General features: G+C 40.5%; 1 protein-coding gene across 2 annotated transcripts; it reads left to right on the top strand.

Moving 5' to 3' along the window:
• Nucleotides 1–1966: 1966 nt before the first annotated feature.
• Nucleotides 1967–23378, top strand: LOC6572430 (DNA-binding protein RFX2). 2 transcript variants are annotated; one of them, XM_001998503.4, is made up of 11 exons: nucleotides 1967–2499; nucleotides 8011–8567; nucleotides 8635–8977; nucleotides 18964–19042; nucleotides 19105–19318; nucleotides 19406–19573; nucleotides 19696–20148; nucleotides 20215–20517; nucleotides 21230–21544; nucleotides 21608–21976; nucleotides 22037–23378. In XM_001998503.4, the coding sequence occupies exons 2-11, from the start codon at nucleotides 8265–8267 to the stop codon at nucleotides 22211–22213; spliced, it is 2724 nt and encodes a 907-aa protein (XP_001998539.2). In that variant the 5' UTR covers nucleotides 1967–2499; nucleotides 8011–8264; the 3' UTR covers nucleotides 22214–23378. The 2 variants fall into 2 exon arrangements, with proteins under 2 accessions (XP_001998539.2, XP_043863762.1); XM_044007827.1 differs by lacking the exons at nucleotides 1967–2499; nucleotides 8011–8567; nucleotides 8635–8977 and adding an exon at nucleotides 16438–17279.

The raw sequence follows: 23378 nt of genomic DNA, 5'->3' as shown, positions 1-23378 counted from the left end.
ATTTTTATCTCTCTCTTTTCTCTCTCGATAAACCGATAAACTGTCTTTCTCCCTGTCTCACTATCTCTCTTTCTTTTCTGCCAACTTGTTTCATTGAAACTTAACTTTCGAATAAAAAGAGGGCATATCAGAATAACAGTAGAAATTTGTCAAATGTGTTTTATATTTTAAATACACATATTTATTTATTTACAGCTTACATACATTTTATAATTTAATATTATTTTAGTAGATAGATATTTTTAAATTAATTTTTTTTTTTATATTTCATATATATTTATATTTTATTAGGTATATTCTAGCCAATCAACCACAAATGTTTTTCATTAGTATTTGAATTTGTTGCTGTTGTTGTATTATTTGAATTTCATTTGATGTCGAAGCATTTCGTATTTGTTTACGTTCTCGAGTTCTATTTTCGCTGCGCTCGCAGCTTATGTAAAAGTTACAAGCCGAGTTACACGTTTTGCATTTAAATGCTGTAGCCGTTTGATAAATCAGATAAAGCGGGTTTTGGATTTCCTATTCGGCCTGCTACTCTGGCGACAAGGTGACGCCGCAGCTTTGGACTTTTGTTTTGATGTTGATTGTAATAAATGTAGAAAAACACATATACACACACCACACTGATACAAGTAGTGGCATCTGGTTTAATTGAATTTGCATACGGATTTTAGGGCTGAGCTTCCCTGACCATGGCCGGAATTGCCTTGAAGGAGCCACATTCACATTTAAAGATTCGCTAATGTAGACGACTCTCCCTATTACGCATACGCCGTGGGTGCCCGAGGGGACCGGGGTGCCCTGGGTGCCCTGGGCGTAATCCAAAAGACATTGTTATGTCAATCCAAAGCCGCGAACGAGTCCAGAGCCACAATGACAATGTGCCAATAGTGTCGCTGCCAATATTTGTCATGATAGTTACATCGGCCCCGTTACGTATGATTCGTATCTTAGTATATACGTATATACCGATGTGTGTATATATACCGTAATAAATATATGTATGTATGTATATATATTGTGACGCACTTTTCGTATGGTAACGGAAATTCATTGAGGCAAACGTGCGGTGCAACTGGCACCAGTTCCGAGGGTGTGCCCCTGCGGTTGCCAACAACAGAACTTAATAAAATACCAGAAAATGCGTCATACAAAATGAAAGAAAAAGAAAGAAAAATATTATTTAAAAATGTGTAACAAAACAACAAAACTCATAAACTGAAAATTGAAAACAATTGTTATTAATAATTCAATTCTGCATATAGAACACAAATATCCACACTCACACACACAGGCACACACACACATATATACAAAGACGACTAAAGTTCAGTTGTACTTGCGGACGCGAACTAACGAACTTGCCTGCTAATGTGCAACACGTGTGCGAGAGCTCAGAGACTTGCCGGCTGGCTAATTGAGCGAAACTAGACGAACAGCATTGAACAGGAATGTGTATATGTATGAATATGTAAATATAAATATGTACATAAATAACCAATTTCGATATACATATTCAATAGTTACAGTAGAGTAGAAGTGTGACTCTTTGTGTGTGTGTGTGCAATGCATTGGGGAGACATTGCCTTATTAGAGCGTTAATTGGTTTTGCTGTTATGCCATTCAAGTGTTAAAATTGCGAATCGCAACAAATTAATTAACAGGTATGTAATGTGCAGCAAATTGCATACATTTTTAGCGTGGTGAAAGGAAAAGAAACAAGAAACATTTTTGCAGACATATTAATGCTTGCCAAAGAAATTTATAAAACTATGTTCTTATATTAATTGTATATGAATAAATTAATAATCCCATTAGATGGCACTTTCTTTGCGTATAATTTTGCCGCCAAATTCAAATCAATGGACGAATACATGCGAATGGCAAAAACAGCACAAACCCTGCTTTAGTGTTGCCAGACAGTCGAAACACTATTCAGTTTGCAGCTGCGACTTGGGCATTTACCAACACTTCACAAAGCCGAGTCAGCTGCTAACCATTTAGTTAAGCAATTTTACGGAAATTTTTGTAAATCTTTTTAAATACGTGTAATAGTCTTAGAATATTAATTTTGAAATCGTACGTGCAATACTCACAAATACCCAACAATATGTGTTAAACCGATAATCGTTTTCATTTGAAATGCAACGCGGCCTTTTGGCCAATAAAATGCCATCACTTTGTTTGTTGTTGTCCCCTGTTGTTGCCAAGGAAACGAAAAACGCAAACACAACAAGTTACGTCGCAGCACGGTCGATCGTGTGCATGTGTGTGTGTGAATATGTGAGCTCCACACTTCCTTCCGGTCTAATTTTTATACCAAATGAAGGATATCGCACAAAGAAGCAGCGCTAACTTATATATATTTCTAATTTCCACAAAAATTCAACAAAAATAAAATGTCCAAATATGTGCAAAAAATTTGATTTGAAAATGCAATCTATTCAAATCCAGGATTCTGTCAAGTGTGCAGGATGATATTACGCATTTGATATGGTGAGTACTAGAAAAATCCATTGGACTAATTTAAGTGACCGCCTCCACTCCGCCCCCGCTGCTGTTCCCGTTCCACAGGACGGCAAATGTCACAATTATGTGGAAATGAAAGAACTTTGCGAGAGTCAAAGATCAAAAAGCATGTAACTTTTTCCATTTTTCCAAGCATTACGAGGATTTGTAAATGAGTTTTCATTGAACGGGAAAATGAGAAAATTACGCTTCCCACACTTTGAACTCGAGTTTTCCGACTTTAAACTTTTGCAGCGCAAGCCATTTTTGTAGGGCTTAATGTTTAGAGGCAATTAAGGCGAGTCCTGGCCACGGCCACCAGCAAACCAACCAACCAGCCAGCCAGCCAGCCAACCAAGCGGCCAACCAACCCCCAAAATATACACATCCAGGTAACAGTTTGTGGCAGGACATGTATGTGCTATGCGTGGCACAGCCACCCGCGTGCACCTTCGCATCCAAGTGGCGTGTGCGATACTCTTACGGCTGCCATGCCCGGTTGCACAGCCGACCGAGCGACCGCGCCAGGTGTAGAACAAGTATCTCGCTGCACATTTCCGCTTTGCTGCCTCGCACCGCTTGCCTGGACTAAGCCAGCGAGGGGGGCGGGGTCAGCACATGCCAGGCGAACGCTCGCATAATAACTGTCAGAGCATCTGATGATTTGATGGCTTTGCTGATGACTGTCAATAACTCCCATAATTCTCATCATTCTCATCATTGGCGACATTCGACCCGAAGTGCTCTGAACTGGTATAATTGCAAGCCGCAAGTATCGCTGCTCAGGTGAACAATGTGTCTTTTGCCATTTCAATTAATGCGCATATAACATATTTGATTAAACAGCCATTGGAGCAATGGGAAAACACTGCAGAGTTCGGCCACAGCTCGATTGCTGATTGCATTTCGATTTTCTCACTTGACCGCATTTTCAGCTCCCTTTGCTTTCAAATCACAATTAATTTGCTCAAGTTACGAGTTAAAAAAAGACCGTAGCCATTGGACACTGACTTGCTTTAGAGAAGAAATCATATCGTTAGAGTGTAAATGATAAATCATAATTAAATGGGGTTTAAAATGAAATTGTCCGTTTTTAGGAATATAATCTGATATACTTGATAATAAAATATAAATATTAATATAATTGTCAATATAATAGAAACTCATTTTTAACAAAACAAAATACTTTGAATGTATTATAAATGTAAGTATTATGGAAACATAATATAAAATCATTTTAAAGAAACCCCTTTTATAAAAATACTTTAGCTCCAACAGATTTGTTGCTGAAATGGAATTATCCTTTTGTTCATAGATACTCTGAAATACTTGATAAGATTACATTTAAGATATTAGATAAATATCGTAGCATTGTTTAAAAAAAGTACATTGAGTTTGTTAAAGGATAAAGGCCATTTCAGTTTAAATGCAGATTGCATCAGAAAAGTCAATTTCTTCAAATATATTAATCGTAATATAAATATCCTGTCTCCATTATATATAAACTGCTTAACTTGATATTTCTCAAAGAATATTTTCTACTACATCTTTCGATTTCTTTCTTTAATTCAATTTGATTGATTCTGGCCTCTCTCTCATTTATTCATGAACATTTTTATCAATTGAATCTGAATTTCGTTATCTTCAAATGAATATTGTCTTTTCATAACCTTTGTTCTATGTCAATCTATCAAAACTATCTAAAAAAAAATCCACCTTAAGTTTTAATTCATAGCTTGGGGTGGAACCTTTATATATTTTTTTTTAAATATCAAGAACCCATTGAAAATGAAAGTTGAGGGTATAAAGGTTTTGTGAAAATGTATGTAACAGGCATTAGAAGTCGCGTAACTAAAAATGTTAGATGTAAATATACATATATAAAATAGAGTATCTACTGGTCGAGCAGACTTAGCTAATGCATTAATTCTTGCTTCAATCATTTCATGACAGTGGAAATCTGATGTTCAATGACTTCAAGAAGAACAAAACGGGTATATGTATTTCAAGTTCACTTTATAGAATAAACACCAAATATATAAATTATCTAGTCAACAAAAATAAATAAAAAGAATTAAGATCTAAACTAAAATTGATATTTTACAATGTTACGAAATACCAAAAAATTCTAGAGTAGTCTAAAAATAAGTTCCAGTTAAATCCAGTTAGTTTTTAGTATTCATGACTCATATTTCTAAAAAAGAGGCTTCAAAAAAATTAGTCCTTATTGAAAATATCCTTTAGTCCTAACAATATTTATTTTTTTTTTTTTTCAAATTAAGTATTTTTGTAAACATTGTCCAAAGCTAAATCTTGTACTAAATTGTATCTATGCAGGAACAAGTCTTATTAGGAATCTTACGTATTATAGGAATTTATTCTTCAACTAAACTTAGACAGATTTAGTTGCTGTTCAATCATTCAACTGGCATTAAATTGCTTCAAGTGGCTTCTGCTGAAGACCAAATATTTGTGTATGCTCTACGCACACACCTACATATACACATTTACACATATATGTGCACTTCAACTCGTCCTGTGCCGTGCACTCGCCGTGCAACCCGGTCGAAAACCTTAACAGAAATAAACAAATGTTTGTCTTTTTGGTAAGAGCGTCACGCTTACTGCGTCAGCAACTGCCAGCACAGCTGCCGATATGTGCCGGCAGGATGGGATCTAGATGCAAATGCAGTGCCGAGAGGGTGTTAGAGGCTTCGGGGCAGAAAGTGTCCTGCCACTGGCACTGGGACGGCGGCTGCCAGTGCAACTGCAGTTCTCGTTTGGGCCAATGCCCAAAATGCATTTCTGTCTCGCTCGGGCAGCCGATTGAGTGCGTGCGCTAGACACCACCGGCAGCAATGGCAGACAGAGGAGTGTATTGACCAACTCTATTACCAATTAACTACCCCTACGCCCCGTCGGCGGCACTTGAGCACTCCAGCCAGCGGGCAGGCGACGGGCGGCAGGTGGCAGGTGGTCGACAACAATAGCAGCCTGAACAAGTTTCGTGTTGTAGTTGCACATTCACGCTCGCACAGCAAGCACAGTGAGCGGCGCCAGCAATAGCAACAACATCAATAGAGGAGCAACATCATCGAACAGTGGCAGATCCCTCGTATGGGTCCTTAATCGAACTGAGCCAAAGTTCTTTATGGTCTTGCAAGTAAGCGAAATAATCCAAAACAGCAGCAAAAGCCAAACAATAACAACAGACCAAACAAAAAATCCCAAACTTATTTGATCAATAATTTGCCGTGGCGCGTCCTTAGTGATTCCAGTGAGTGTTAGTGTATGTGTGTGTGTGTGTTTGTATTTGTGTTTGTGTATTTTCATGTTGCATTTTTCACACGTCAAATTTATGAAGTTGTCCGCGTGGTTTTACCATTTGATTTGTGAACTAATGCAAAAGCACCTTGCACTTCCGCTGGGGGCGAAGCATTAACCCTCTAACCAAAGCCGCCCCTGCACATTAAGCGACGCGCAATCGCCGCTGGCTTCGTTTATTGTTTATAAACAACAACGTGGACGGACGGCTTGAAGCTCGACTCTATGACGTATGCCGGGTCGTCGTGTTGCCCAAACTACATCTCATTTGCTTGACTACGCCGTCCCATAGCCAGTGTCAGTGCCAGTGCCAGTTCCAGTTAAAGTGCCAGCCTTTGCTCCAATCCTAACTGCCATCTACTGTCTGGATACCTTCTAGGGACTGGGCCGGGTTGGGTGGGTCGGTTGCCAGCGGGCTTTCGGCAAATATTATTTACATTGAACCGGTTGCCCAGTAAACAGTTGCGGGCCAAAGGGAAACCATTAAGATATCCCGAAGAGTTCGATTCAGTGTGAGAAATTCATAAGTGCAGTTTGCGGAGTTTGTACAATGACAGAGATGGAGTTGCTCAACTTCAAATTCAAATAGCAAATAGATTAAGGTATCTAATATGAATAAGATTGCAGCATTGAAGCAATGCATTTAATTTTGCAGTGAATGTGAATGTGAATGAATGTGTATGAATCTGTGATTATTATTTGATGTACAAAAGACGAATTGAGTGTTTATCGCGTAAGAAATACTTGTTTAATGCTGAGCAGAATCGAGGTGAAATGTTTATACTGGAAATGGAATTTAATATTAATATTAAATCGAATCAAATAAAGTTTAATACTAAATTGTGATTAAAGTCTTATGTCCAAAGGCTTACAATAATCAGAAATTTAATAATGCATTTTATTTGAGAAATCTTCGAATAAGATTTGATTAGCAAGGACGAATAATGTGTTTCTGGCATAAGTAAGAATAGTAATCCAAGTAGAATGGTTAGTCCTTAAATTTATTTTAATATAAAAATTCAGTCGAATCAAAAAATTTTAAATTATTTGATAATGGGCCCAGCCATATGTCTAAACTCTATCCATAGTCATGTCATATGCAATTTGATTTTAAAATGTGGATACTACTGTAATATATACGTAATATAGTATATGTTTAAGTCCTCTTGCGGAAATTCGTTATGTTATACATTATCAAGTAGTGTTGGGTATAGCTAGAAATTAGAGTTATTATTTACTTTATTTTTTTTTTTATCAATATCATGAAGTGTACATATAAGTTGTTATAGAACCTGCACATCAGTATTATACATCGGGTTGTTATATTTTAGCAAAAGTCTTCTGTTAAAATACTCCATTGTCTTATTGAATCTACGCCTAAGAAAACTAAGCGTATAAAAGCGTTGAGCGCAAGTTTCAAAAAGGCTAGAACCGTAGAACCTCTCTCCAGTTAAGATTTGAAGCGAAATGCTTTATAGAGTCGTAGACAATAAAAACAAAATATATTAAAATTAAGAAAAAAGTATTCCAAATTCTCTGCTAACCTAATTTGGTTGCTGAAAATCATTTCAATGGAAAGCTTAAGAGCTATCGAAGCACTTTTTAATTAGTTCATGCCTCACACACACAAACACACACACATTGACTCATCAACCCACACACACACACATTTACCTACTTCATATATATGTACATTCAGATGTATGCTACTTAAATTATATTTAGCGCCTAAATGATGCCACGAAAAAAAAAACGTGCTGAACAAGAAAACAAAATGGCGTCGCTCTAGAGTACAACAAAGGCTAAAGGAAAATTGGTGCTCCATGTGGGCTGCTGCTGCTGCCGCAGAGAACAAAGCAACGAGCAGCGAATCAAAGTATGAAGAAAATACCTGTGAAATGTTTAATTTCATAGCAACGCCCCATCGGAAGCAGTCAACCCCCAAAAAAGCGAGTAGGCTAGCAACAAAGACATCAAGTGGGAATATCACAAACAACAACAACAGCAACAATAACAAAACGAAATGCATGTAGCACTCGTATATCGTAAAGTAGGAGGCATTTCTATGGCTATCGACTGTGGATGGAGGCGCAGATTGAATTTCTAAATTTAGCGAATTTATTTTTAGTTTTGCAGCCTTATAAATAATAAAATAAACTTTTACTTTCATTACAGCTGCTAGGAACTTAAGCAACTAAATACATTTAAACACCGCAATTGCCTTAAACCGATTGAGAGCAGGAGAGAGGAAGACGGAGAGTCAGCGTGAGAGTGAGAGAGACCAACAACTAACTAGTCAACGAATTTCGCATCGCAAGTGCAACAATCTGGCCTTTTAACTTAATCAAGCGACTTGTAGGGCGCCGACACCTAAGCTAAGCGTAAAGACATCAATTAAAGATTAGATTGTAGAGCAATTAGCAAATGAGATGAGCACACGCCTGGCCACCCAGCGTCAATTCATCATCACGACGAGCGCTGCCGTTGAGGGTGCCACAGTTGATGCCAGCCAAACAGATCCCAAGGAACACCAGCAGCAGCAGCAGCAGCAGCAGCAGCATCAGCAACAACATCAACAGCAGCAGCAGCAACTTGTGGCCAAAACCACTGGCGATGTTCTAACAATTGAGCCAAGAACGCCCGTAACACCCACAACTCATGCCGAGGAGTTTGAGTTCTGCACCGAGGATGGGGTGGTTGTGGCTGCCACACTGGAGGATGTCATGACACAGGTTGCCGTCAATTTCGCATTGCATCTGCAATTTGGCATGGCTTTCATTGATTCTGTTCTCGTTACAGAATTGCCAGCTCCTGCAAAAGAAACTAAGAGACGGCATTGGGGATGACGCCACAACGGCCGCTGATCAACTGGAGGTCATACGCGTTGTGCTGCCCATGGACACGAGCGACTCCAGCCAGGAGGCGCACCTGCATGCCCACGTCCATGCCGTGAACAGCGTCAGCAGCAGCGATGCGAACGCAACGGGCCCAACCAACAGCACAACGACTACCATACACACTCTGCCTGGCCTCAGCACCATCAAGAGCGGCGTCGACCTGGCCCAACAAGTGGCTAACGGCCAGTTGACCGTGGTGCAGGCCACCGAGGACGACGAGGGCACACCATTCATTACGGTGACCGGTGAGTTCAAGTCAAATTTTATTATATTTTTATACCCTGAAAATGGAAAAGGGAAAATCAGGGTATAATGGTTTTGTGAAAAGTATGTAACAGGCAGAAGGAATCATCGCAAACTCCATAAAGTATATATATATTCTTGATCAGGGCGACGAGCTGAGTCGATATAGCCTTATCCGTCTGTCCGTCCATATGAACGCCTGGATCTCAGAAGCTATAAGAGCTAGAGAGCTGATATTTTGCATTGTAGACTAGTGTATACCATACGCAGTACAAGCTTATCATATTTTTGGATAGCTCCTTCGATATCATTTTATCGATGATAACCGATACACTGATTTTGTTTTTTTTTTTTTCAGCCTAATTTGAGCACTTTTAGGCATAAAGACCTCAGATTTACGTTGTATATACATTTGATGAATAAGAACATTTTGTAATTTACATTTGCAAAAAAAACGTATTTAAAATACTAGAGACTTGTGCTTCCGAATATATATACATTACGATTGCGTGCTAAAAGTTTCATAAAGATAGTATGTCTACAATAGAAATTATTCAACAATTAAATTTTCATAATATTGCACACGCTGCAGCGCTGCCCAAGCGCAGTCGCTGCCTACTGCGCAGTTAGCAGAGCGCGTGGTTATGCGTGTGTTTGCACGTGGTTGTATGTGTGCATAAAAAAAGTGCAGAATTATTAGAATATCAGCTTGGAGGGTTCAGGGTATCTCCTAGTCGAGCAGTCTCGGCTAGACTTACTTCTTACTTGTTTATTCAGCGACTTCATTTCATTCAACATACACAAGGGTCTTTAAGAGGGATAGAACTATTAGCCAATCATTCAAGATTTACATTGCAAAATTTGATATTGTAGCGCAACATTTTTGTGATTTAGTGCAGTTCTTTTATTATTCATTCACATTAAATTTAATATTAACTTTTGTTTGCCCTTTCATTCATAATTTACATTTTGATTTTCATTGTGTGTGCAGAGTAAATATATTTTAGTTGTCTGATTAGTAGTTTGCAAATCTAGTCGCTGGCTACATAGACATAATCTAGTTGTCTTAGTCCGTTCGGATATAATTAATTAAATAGTTTCAAAAAATATAAGTTAATGCCTATTTATAATTTTCTAATAGCTCGAACATCGATATAAGTATTTATTTATTTAAGTACGTAAGCATAGCGAACGTCAGTGAAAAAGTAAATCTGAAACGTGACTAGGCTAAATAAAAATAGAAAATAATGTCAATAATGTCAGCAATCCAATTGGGAGAGTTTTATTGACCCATGATACAATTAGAATGCCTAAATATATATTTTAAAAAGTATTTTTATCAAAATTTAAGTAAAATTATAGGTAAATAATAATTAAAAATATAATTATAAAAAAAAATTAGGAATTAAATCAAATAATAATCAACGAGAAATAATAATATAAATAAAAGAAAATTAAAATAAAGAGAGACCGAAAAATATTAGTGACTGTAGCAATAAAAAGCTGAGTGAAAAAAGAAAGAAAATAAACAAAGGGACAGTAACAACATAAGCCTGACCATAATCCATATATCATTATATTTGTAGAGTAAATATATAGAAACCAATTCTGGGTAGGTTAAAGCTTTCAAATGTTCAAATTGTGTTAAGGCACTAAACAGTCGAGGTCAAAGTCATTTCAACAAAACATAAAAGTAAATATACAAAATAATTGTATGGTATATATTGTTTATTATTATCATAAATATATCCTTAAATTGAGCTCAAAATCGCCTATTAACTATACAAGTTAGAGTGAAGAAATTTGAGGATATCTATATTGAGAATATGATAATCAAATATCAAGTCAACTTATATGGCGCATATTTGCAATAATCGATAAAATATCCTATTGTTAATTGCATTTCACTCTCGGCAAAATTCGTCTATTGAAATTTTTTATCAGCGAATGCAAAGGTAAATAAATAATAATGATAAATATCGCATTATGGAAAGTTTTCGTGAAAAAAATTATGCAAAGAGGTTCTCAGTGTTTTATTTTAATTAATGCAGTTGGTAAAGGCATGAAAAAATTTGCCAATTGTTAGGCTCACTGTGCAGGAGCGAAAAAACGCGTTGCAATCGCTGGCGGCCTTAACGCGTTCGCTCGCACTTGACAAGTCGCGGGAAATCAAAGCGAAAACCAGCGAACAAACAACAAACGGCAAAAGTCGCGCCTTTGTAAACAAACATAATCACAGGATCAGCATGTCGTCCCCGGGGAGCGGGGCGCGACGGGGGCGGGGCGGGGCAGGACAGAGCACAGCAAAACAGTGAACCAGCTAAGTCCCTGTGCGTTTTAAACGTTTGCCTGATATCACAATTAAAGCGACTTAATTTGAAAACTGAAACGCGCAGAGATGAGCGGGTAATAAGAGGCGAACAGATACTAGAACAGACACACACCGGCAGGCGGATAGAAAGACGGATGGACGAGTGGACGGATGGATTCACCCCGTTGCGGATGATGATGTCCTACCTGTGCAGGAGCAGTCTTAGCAACAGGACTCGCAGCACCAGTTGCGGCACGTGCAGCACAGAATGTAACAAAAAGTGTGGCAAAGTGCAGCTGTGTGTATTACAAAGGGAGCGGATTGGCACTGATACCCTATACACGGCCGCACAGAGACACGGGCGGACGGACACACGTACACACATAATTATTATATTCCACTTCAGCGCTACACAATGAATTAATCGAGATTACACTTGGTGAGCATTATCTATAGGGCAGGATCAGTGCCAGAGCAAGAGTGAGAGGCACAGACGGAGGGGGAAGCGAAGGCAAACTACAAACTAGAACTGTTTGCCCATGATACTTGATTTTATTAGCACAAATTACCACCACCAGTGGAACTGACAATAAACACGGCAAGTAATCACAACAAATTGAGGTGGGATGAAAATCGGAAATGGAATGGGCGGACGGGAGGACAGGAGGACAACATGACAGAAGCGAGGGGAACGCTCACTCGTCAAATCATTAATAACCGCCCGCTGTGTATTAAGGCTAGCCCACTACTTATGCCCTCTAAATGGGTATATTCACTTTGCCATTAATTCCGATTGTCAGCATATATCTCTATACATCATATGTGTAGGTATAGGTATAGGTATTACTACTATCAATTTGATGCTCCTAAGAGTTTTCAATTTATAGTTTACCTAATTGATATACGATTCGATTTCTTAATATGCAAACTCAAACTATACACAATGAATTTCTATATTCTATGTATACCCTATACATCATGTACATCTATCTGTAAGGGGTATATATATGTATATGATATTTTAGTTATATTTATTTAAAGATATAATGACAAAACGTGAGTCTAACTTATATATGTATCTATGTATTCGTGAATAACACCAGTCTATAATGATAATGTATAATAATGATCATAATAATAATCATTAACAACCTTACTATCAATGTAAACGTTAAAATGTTCTTATCCAACTCGACTTATTTCACTTAACTGTACATAAACACATATATTAACAGATCTGTGCATACTCTTACTATCTCATCAGTTCTATCTGATAGCTACTTGAGATATACATATACGGCATATACTGTTAATCTTTATATCTATGTAGTGTATATACTCTTCGACTTTGATTTAATGCACTCTGTGCAATGCTTGACAAATTAAGGTGTACTTAGCTCTAGGCTTCAAAACACAATACTGGAAGGCTTTATGGAAGGCGCCTGCCCCTGCCTGCCGCCCCCGCTCGTTTCAGCAGTGCTTTATAATGAGAATGTTTCAATTGATTCGGTTTAGCGTGGTGCTCATCAAATCGACGATGCAGAAAAGCTTCAAATTTAATAAAAGCAACAACTAATAAAAATGATATCCTGCTACATTCAATCCTTACCAGCCGACCAACCACATAGAGCAGCTCACCCAAGTAGCTGGGCATTGGGCTAAACAGTGAGGGAAAATCAGCATATGCTGGGCTTCTTTTAATTGGGTAAACATAGAACTTTTCTAGATCGGAATCAATCGCAAGGCCAGAGTCTATCTGGAATCGATTGCTATCTCGGAAGCCAGACCATTTATTTGAAGCGTTCCAGATTCCAAGTAACCCTTGGCCTGGCAAGGTGCAGTCTGTTTACAAAAGGTTAATTGATGCTTGTCGATGTTGTTGTTGTTGCTGCTTTGACTGCTGCAGATGCACGGATAAGCTGGGAGCGTAAACACACATCCTGCACTTGTCGGTCATCCAGGCAATTTACTTTCATTTGCAAGCAAAAAGAACTTTTTTGATTTTGATAAAATCCAAACACAAAGCAGCTCGAAATTTTCAGCATGTTTGTTATCAACTTCTTAGACTTTGGTCGTTGGAAGTTGGACAAAAATGCTATTGACGAATTTATTGAGAAAGAAAATCGAATGCTTTTTGAATTTTTTTTATTTATTTTTTATTTATTTATTTTTTTTTTTTTTTGAGAATTTTGTTGTTGGTTTACTTTAACTAATATGAATCTGAATATTTTACAATTTGTGCTTAATGCAAGGAATATTGTAAAACTATTCAGCAAACTGCATACATTTCAATTGTATTAGCAACAAATTAGTTGTTGTTTGTGTCATAAAATTAGGTGGAATTTTATGAAAAGCTTATAGTAATATTTAAATAAAATATTTTCAGTTTTGCAAAAATATGCAATATACACTAACATGGCAAACTCAAGTTGGCTGTTGTCACTAAACTGTGACAACACTTATACCTTATACCTTTACTTTAATTTAACTTTTAAGTTATAAAATTAGATTTATATACATACATGTGTATATAGACTACTTATATTAATTATACCCTGAACCCATTTTCAATGGGAAATCAGGGTATAATGGTTTTGTTGAAATGTATGTAACAGGCAGAAGGAGGAGTGGCAGACCCCACAAAGTATATATATTCTTGATCAGGGTGACGAGCTGAGTCGATATAGCCCTGTCCGTCTGTCTGTCTGTCTGTCTGTCCGTCTGTCCGTATGTTTGAACGCGTCGATTTCCGAAGATATAAGAGCTAGAGACTTCAAGTTTTTTTAAAATGTCCGTAATTACAGCGCGGATATCGAGTTTATCATTAAAAATCGATAACTCATCCCGATCTTTTTTTATCGATAAAAACCCTATCGAAAACCAGTTATAAAATTATATCTTCTACACCTTTATTGCTAGAGGCTCCAAATTTTTAATGTATGCTTATATGCAATTTATACAATTTCGGTTTTTGTTAAAATTTACCCCCCATCCCTATATTCACCCCCTCACCCTCACATTTGTAAAAGGCGTATTTCAAATACTGGAGACTTGTGCTTTGGCAAATACATGCATATCTATGTTATAATAATACTCTGGGCTCAGGGGATCTCGTAGTCGGGCAGTCTCGACTAGAGCTTTCTTACTTCTTTTATTTATTTATTTATTTAATTTTTTTTTTTTTTTTTTTTTTTTTGGACCCTCGGTTAACGAACGAATTTTAAGAAATTATGCACCTAAATTGCATGCAAAATTGTGCTAAAAAATGCTATAACGGTCAGTGGACAGCACTATATGTATTCGGGGTTTCCTCTGTTTCACTGTTTAACATAGACAGAAATTTAGCATACAATAAATTTTTTGAAACTTTTTGTTGGTCGAAAATATTGTTCATTTAGTGAAAAGTTTCTTCCCCAAAAAGATTTCTATTTATTAATTTTTAAATGTAGTTGGACTTTCATTTCTTATAGTCTCTATGCCTATATATTAAAAAAAAAAAAAAAAAAAAAACCGGATTTCCCATTTTCAATAGGATTAGAGTATAGAAACAATATGAAAACATAGTTCCACTACATGCAAAAACTACTTTTGTTAAGCTATGTTAAAAATGTTAAAGACATAGAGTACTATGTCATTAGGACCTACTAAGATATATTTCAGATAGCTCCCTACTAGCTATCCTCCGTGCAAACATTGAAAACTTTTCCTAACTTTATGTAAAGTTGAGTGCTCTAAATTGATGCATGCCGAAACCACAAAGTCATTTCGTGTGTGCCAAGCTCAAGAATTTTTAATAAGCTTGCCAGACTTAAAGCCGAAAACGGCAGCAAATCATCTTAGCGCTCACACATAGGGCTTTGAGCGTGTGTGTGTGTGTGCGGGCATCACAGAGGCTGTAATGGCTGACGGAGCCACAGAGACAGAGTCACACGCCAATGTAATGGACACCCACAACGTGGACGACTGGACGCATGTGCATTTCAGGCAGCAGCAATATTAATATCTGAAATATTTTTCCATACTGGAAAAACTGTATGAATGAAGCGTTGCGGATACGAAAATTGATGAGTGAAATTCCGCGTGAGCACGCGGTGGCAAAGTGGCAGGCATATGTGTCATCAATGGCAGCCCAACAGCCCAGCAGCCTAGCAGCCCACCCACTGCCCCAACCAGGGATAAGAAAAACGCGTGCCGGCAGCAACTGTTTTGGTTGGCCAGCAGCATCCGCTGGGGGTTGCTGAGAAAGTGTGCAGCTCTGAGCGTATCTGTGTGTGTGTGTGCAACTGAGAGAGTGAGAGAAAGAGAGTGGAAAAAGACAGAGAGAGAGAGAGAGCGACAATGAGAGTGAGAGTGAGAGAGAGAGCGAGTGGTTGATGTCCTAGCAACCACCAGGCTGTGCGGCTGCTATAGGGTGGTAGGCGTACGGTGGCAGCAGAGCGTCTGAATGATTGGCTGCGTTGCCTTGACGCCGACTGGCAGTCAGCATCTGGCATCTCGCTCGCACCAGGCACATCTTCGGGCTGCTGCCGACACTTGTTCAGATCCCAGAAAATACGACTTTGAGCCCGGAATTAGCTGGCGCCGCTTGAAAAATAAAACGCTGCTCCGGCCATCTCCAGCTCCAATGCCGATGATGATTGAGGGTTTGGGTTGGATTATTTGCTACGCGACTACGGCGAGGATATGCTGCTCTGCAGGTTGCCAACGGCAAGGGGTGGTTGGGCGCAAATCATAACAGGCAGCACAGCACCCATCCGCCCACATTGCCTACAGCAACAACAACAGTAGCAGCAGCAGCATCAGCAGCAACAGCAATACCCCTGCCAATACCACCACCAGGAGCACCGCCGCCACCACCGCCGCTGTAATTTAATTCGTTGCTGCGCCGCCGCCGTCATCGCCATCGCATCATTATTTTTCGGAGGCATATTGCTAGGATAACATTTGATTTCGAGTTCAGTTGTAATTCTACCGTGCATACGTTCTGGTTGCTCTTGCTCCGTTGCTACGTCACAGCGTTGCCACGTCCTGTTACCGCCATTACATCGCCAGGGGCCACCCACCGCCACCATTGTTAATAGCAGCAGCCACAGCAGCAGCAGCAGCAGCAGAAGCAGCAGCAGCAGCAGCAGAAGCAGCAGCAGCGGCAACAGCGGCAACAGCAAGTTGTGCGGGCATCTTCCGAATTTCACTTTCAGTTTTCGTTGTCTCTGTGAAACAGTTGCCCAAAGCAACCGGTCGACAGCATCTCGGCTTACAGTCAGCGGTCTGCTTACGCTTCCGGACATGTGACTGCTGCTGCAGCAGCTGTTCCAGGCACCCTGACCACACGTCCCACATTTGGCACCACAGTTTACTCATTTGCGAGCTGCCCACTCGAATTAAAACTAAACGAATGCATTCGCGATTCGGCTTCGACTGCCAGACGCGTCACCAACAGCAGCAGCAACACCTACACCATCAGCACCAACACCAACACCAGCAGCAACAGCAACAACACCAGCAGCAGCAACAACAGCAGCAGCTCCACCATCAGCATCATCTTCTGCCCGAATTGGATATCACGACACCGCCGCCGATCAGCGCCGCTGCCTACACGAATCTCTTGGAAAAGTGTCGCTGCAAACTGCAGTCCCAGTCTCAGTCCCAGTCCCAGCACCACCACAACCACAGCCAATATCAGCAGCAGCAGCAGACGCTAGCGCAACATCACCACCAGTTGCTGCCGCAGCACCAGCAACAGTTGCCAGTGGCGGCGCCGCTGCCAGCCGCCCAGCTGCAGCTGCAACTGCACCACCATCACCATCATCATCACCACCAGACGTTCGTGGCCACCGCCAGCGCCGTTAACTACAGCAGCTGCACGGCATTAGGTGCCGCCGCCGCCGCCGCTGCCGCCTCCTCCTCCGCGACCTCCAGCTCGTCAGCAGCATCTACTGCCATGTATCATCATCACCATCATCGACGCCACAACAACTTGTCCTATTGCGGTGGTAAATATTTTGCATGGCCAACACCTTCAGCTCGAATCCTATCAATGGCTTTTAATTGACGTTCTCATCGGTCTGTGTGCATGTGTGTGTGTGTGTGTGTGTGTGTGTGTGTGTGTGTGTGGTTGTATCTCTGTATGCGTTTGTGTGCCAAGGAGCTCGGGCCATCGAACAAAGGTGTCAAGTGTCTTGCTCATGCATCATTGTCCATGTTGAAAACTTTAAAGTAAATGAAAAGCTGCATCTGCTGTCAGACATGTTCGAACTGTGAGCAAATCAAACATTTAGTGGCGAAGGCAAACTATCCACAGTCCCATTCCAGAAATGTGAAGTCAAATTTTAATTATGCCAACTCGAAATGTTATCAATGGGGTTCGGCGATCTAGCTCCATTTAAGAGTTGAGTGAATCAAAAGTATTTAACATCAGAATCCTGAGGATACAGATTCTTTTTCAGTTCTCGAAAAGCAAACCGAAATTGTCCCAAAATTTGTTCCTTTTATGACTGTTAACCATGAAGTTTCAGTTAGACAATCAAGACTAATAAATTTACTTAGCCAACTTGAATGAATGTAAATGATTAAGTCGGCAAGACCATACTAGGATGCACCCTGAATAGCGACCGATCTGTGCTTAAAGACTTTTCTGAATAATCACAATCAAATAGCATATGTATCACCGGTAAAAAAAAAAACTCCTTTCAGCGTCTGATCGGTTCCTCAAAGCACCACAACATAGCGTCAGCTAGATTTCTATGTGCTAAACCGACATCTAAAGTAGCCGCTGACAGTCCAAACAGATTTCAATGACCTTTACGATGCTTTGATGCTTTGAGTAGAGATATGCGGTCTGTGTTACTTGACGGATTCTTACGCAAATTTTCAACCAATGATGTACATATTTTATAGAATATGTCACAATTTAGTACAAATTCCAACTCTCTCACATATTGGTCACGTGTAGTGTAAAATATGCTTGAAACTTAATGCGAAATTGCCGGACTCTACATCTAAAATTGCATAATTATATAACTGAAGCTATATAAATTTTTAAGTGTAACCAATACCACAAAGGATAAAAATGTTCCATTCCTCTAATGAATACCCTGATTTTATATGATTCGAATTTCGAAAATGGATGCAAAATGTTTATTACAAATAATTGAGACCTTTGTTGGGCAAATATACATATCCTGATGCAATGAATTTCGAATAGTAAAGCCCATAAGCGAATCCCGCATTTGAGTAAAGCACAGAACGGGTGTTAATGCAGCAGTTCAGGTATTTCCTAGTCGGGTAATCCTACAACTATAGTAACTTACGCGCTTTAGCTGATTTTCTTTGATATGATATGAATATGTTATGAAAACAATATTGGAAATATGGATTTTTAAATATAGCCCGCAAAGCAAGGATTTAATCATAATTACTTAGCTTTGTCACTTGGATTGGAATTAGCATTGTCTTGCCCTCCGTTTCCTGGTGGCTTTTTCCTTTACTCTTTCAAGTTTTGAGATCCATCGCATTGTTGGGGTTTTTTTTACCGGAAGTAAATTTATATTTTATTGAAAGTACACGTTAATACTATAACAAGTTAATACTATAACACGTCTACCATTTAGTTCACTTAATTTCCATCAAGTGTCTCGTGTTTAATGCTCCAATCATTTGCAATTATATCATTTTCAGTTTCCGGACAGGAGCAAAATTATCAAGTGCAATATGTGGACTCGGAGCTGTACCACAGCAACTCCAGCCAGACCCAAATGTAAGTTCATCCTCTCAATTCAACTGCTCGATCTGCCAGTATAACGTTTCGCCTGCCCACAGGACATATCCGTTCTGCCCGGTGGGCGACTACCAGAGCAATGGCCAGACGTATTACTCCACCACGGCGGCGACGGGCAATTACACGACCACGTCGGCGGGCAGCACTGGCAATGCACACTCGACGACGCTGCCGTACCTGGTGCCCGTGGACGATAGCCTCCTGTTGAATGGGTCCTCGCAGTCGCACAGCCGGGACTCGCCGCACAGCCTGACGGTGAGTGAAGTGAAAATGAAAATGAAATTGAAAAACCCAAAACCGAAAACAATCGAGCCATTGAGTGACACTGACTAACGATTGCAGCATGAGGTTGCCTACATTCAGGAGGCGCAGAGCACGCCCCAGACGCCCACCTCGACAACAACCACGAATTCGGCCAGCGGCGGCAGCATCGGCAACGGGGCCGATGGGGCGTCGCCTGACAGTGACCAGAGCGCAATGGGCACCAGCAATAAAATCGCCTCGGCAACGGTGAGTATGGGCCCGTTTTTGCTCCGCCTGTCACCAACGGCAACAGGAGCAGGAGCAGGAACAGCAGGAGGAGGGGCAGCAGCAACAGCAGCGTTGCTAACATCTCTCTCGCACAATTGCAGATTAAGTGGCTGTCGCGCAACTACGAGACGGCCGACGGAGTCAGTCTGCCACGGTCCACGCTGTACAACCACTACATGCAGCACTGCAACGAGCAGAAGCTGGAGCCAGTGAATGCAGCCAGCTTCGGCAAGCTAATACGCTCCGTGTTCTCCGGCCTGCGCACACGTCGCCTGGGCACTCGCGGCAACTCCAAGTACCACTATTATGGTATTCGCATCAAGCCCGGCTCGCTGCTAATCCATCAATCCATGGAGGACAAATCTATGCAGGGATACGGCGCATCGCCGGGCAACGGAAACGGCAACGGCGCCATCGCCAATGTCAGCAGCAGCAATGCCAACCAGCTGGGCAGCTCCAATGGCAGCAACGGCATGTCCACATCTTCGGGCCAGCGCACAACCGGGGCTAAGAAGCACAATTTCAAGCCGGAAACCTACGAGGCTTGCATACAGGTATGCACTCCCGGAATACTCCATTTTAATGGATTACTCATTTCGGATGTTTATTCTGTATTCCAGTATATTGGCGACGGTGCCGGCGCCATGCCCGTATTTCCACCCATCGAACTGAGCCACAGCTTTCACAGCGAACTCACCCTGGACGATGTGGACACATTCCGTGCGCTGTACCGTGAGCACTGCGAATCGTTTTTGGATGCTGTACTCAATCTCGAATTTGGCACGGTCGAGTTTTTGCTACGCGATTTCTGGCGCACCTCGGACAACAACAATCTGGACGAGTGCGAGGAGGAAAAGTACTTGAGCAAGACGAAGCTGTATCTGTTGTGCCACTGCGCAGAAGTGCAAAAGTTTGTGCGCGAGGTGAGTACAGTGGATGCCGAGAATATTGAATGAACACGGGAACTGTACAATATAAAGTGAATATAATATGTAAAGGACTTCTATAGTACGCCTAAATAATATATATGAAACGGCATTTTAAAATCGTTTATGAAAGTAAAGTATATCATATGCTGAGATACATAGTGTGTAGGGTTCAATATGCTTAGGCCCCAGATACTAATGTCAGCACAGGTATTAGCAGGAATAAATGAACTAAATTGTATCATCAGCGGGGGTGCATGGTCGAGAATAGTATATGTATACTATAACGCGATCTAAATTGTGCTATTATCGGGGGTATATAATAGGCTGAGGTACAGCTTTAGATATAAAATTAGCATAGAGAGTAAATTGGGATAAGATAAGTATAAGATATGATTGGAAGCGTATCATATGCTGAAGAACATGATCTAAAATAGCTATACTCATATGTATATATTTTAGCAAAAGAGCTTTCAGCTAAAATATATACATATGAGTATATGCTGAGGTACATGATCTAAAATATACGATACACCGTCGAATGAACACAGTTTAATGTATTCCAAAAAATAAATAAATGTGGCTAAACAACTCAAACAGCATGGTCTAAAGCTAAACAATCAGAAGTATACCATAAATCATCCTTGTGATAAGAACTTCAATAAATTTATAGAAACTCAAACTACAATTAAATTCCCATTTTAACCAGGTGGACTACCAATTCTATCAGAACACCGTGGACGTTATAATACCGGATGTTTTGCGCTCGATACCCAACGCGCTGACTCAGGCCATTCGCAACTTTGCCAAGAACCTGGAGTTGTGGCTGTGTGAAAGCATGATGGGCGTGCCGGAACAGTTGTCCCAGATCAAGACTAGCGCCGTTTCCGCATTTTGCCAGACGCTGCGTCGCTACACATCGCTGAACCATCTGGCACAGGCGGCACGCGCCGTTCTCCAGAATGGTGCGCAAATATCCCAAATGCTCAACGATCTGAATCGCGTGGACTTTCACAATGTGCAGGTATGTTGGCTAACTTGAGTCCGTAGGCTAAATGAGAGGGAAAATAATTTGATTCTATTGCAGGAGCAAGCAGCCTGGGTGAGTCAGTGTGCACCGGCTGTGGTGCAACGTCTGGAGCACGACTTTAAGGCCGCCCTGCAGCAGCAGAGCTCATTGGAGCAGTGGGCCAGTTGGCTGCAGCTGGTCGTCGAGTCCGCGATGGAGGAGTACACAGGGAAGCCGAGTTACGCACGTGCCGCCCGTCAGTTTCTGCTCAAGTGGAGCTTTTACAGCTCAATGATCATACGAGACTTGACGCTGCGGTCCGCGTCGAGCTTCGGCAGCTTTCACCTGATACGACTGCTGTTCGACGAGTACATGTTCTACCTCGTGGAGCACAAGATCGCCGAGGCGCAGCAGAAGACAGCCATTGCGGTTATTTGTGAGCGCATGGTAAGCCCCTTAGCACCCACTAACGAGAGTGCCGTCTATTAACTGTCCACCTTTGATCAGAAGAAGGAAATGGACTTTGAGTTCGAGTGCCAGTTCGCCTACATAACTAGCGACGCGGAGCAGCAGACAGCAGCTAGCTCGGTCAGCGGTCCGGCAGCGGTGGCAGCAGCAGCAGCGGCAGCCGCTGGAGGCGCCCCAAGTGCGGGCAACGAGGCCAAGCGCCTGAAGCAGGAATGAGAAATGAATCGACAGAGTATTTGTATTTATAGAATTTGTGTTAACTTAAATTATTCGGCTATACCCATTCGATGTGCACGACTCCCAAAGCAAAGTTCACTTCACCTGTGCATTTAATAGTCAACGGGATGTTTCTATGTATGTATTCGTGTATTGTTAGGTTGTAGCTTAAGTTCTGCTCAACTGTTAACGTAATCAGTTAAAGTATACATATGTGTATATATGTATATGTATATATATATACAGTCAGATATGTAGGCAAATGCATAAGTATTGAAGATGAATTGCCCCCGCATTCAAGTGAAGAACCGTCCAAGCAGCAAGCTAGTCATGCCCCTGCAGCGTTGACCTTGTCTGATGATCTGTTTATGTAATCGCACGAGATGCATTTTAGTTTAGTAAGTACATGTGCATTAGTATTTGTGAACGTAGCGTCTAACTGAACTACTATACTTGTGTTTAGCTCTTAAGGAAAGGCGTATTGTCACAACAGTTTTGTCTGGTTTCAATGATAAATTGTACAGCATAGCGCTCGGCGCATACATGCAAGAAGCACACACACCTTCACATACACTCACACATATATACAAATATATGTATCTATGTATACAGACGTAGGTACGCACGAGTAAAGATCCACCAAATGCACTAATTGCAAAACTGTATAGATTAGTTAAGAAAAAAAGTTTAGCTCATGCTGAAACGGCTTGCTCAATGCTAAAAATAATACCTAATTTAATATAAGTGAACAAACAGGCCTTAAATGTGCAAATATCAACACACTCGCTCAACTTTGAGAAAGGAATAACAAATTTGGCAAAACCGAGATACTGAAACATTTTACTATATACCTATGTGCGTGCATATGTGTGTGTGTCCGAATACCATCACATATTTATTCAGATACATATATAAATAGTTATTTATATATATATATTGAAAGTGCAACTGAACATTTGTATTGTAATTCCTGAGGCATATACAAAGAGACAAGAACGTATATATATATATATGATATAAATTGATATATTTTAACAGAGGCACCCAACAAAGTATTTTATGCCATTTTAGGTATTTATTGTAGCAACAAAACCTTTTGTAAGCCATTCAACTAGATTAGTTCAATGTAAGTGAAATGCAAAGAAACTCTAGTCTTAAACTGCAA

This window comes from Drosophila mojavensis, unplaced genomic scaffold (genome assembly GCF_018153725.1).
Source record: "Drosophila mojavensis isolate 15081-1352.22 unplaced genomic scaffold, ASM1815372v1 contig_19, whole genome shotgun sequence".
In the NCBI taxonomy this organism is placed as follows: Eukaryota; Metazoa; Arthropoda; class Insecta; order Diptera; family Drosophilidae; genus Drosophila; species Drosophila mojavensis.
This window is presented reverse-complemented; position numbering and strand designations above follow the sequence as displayed.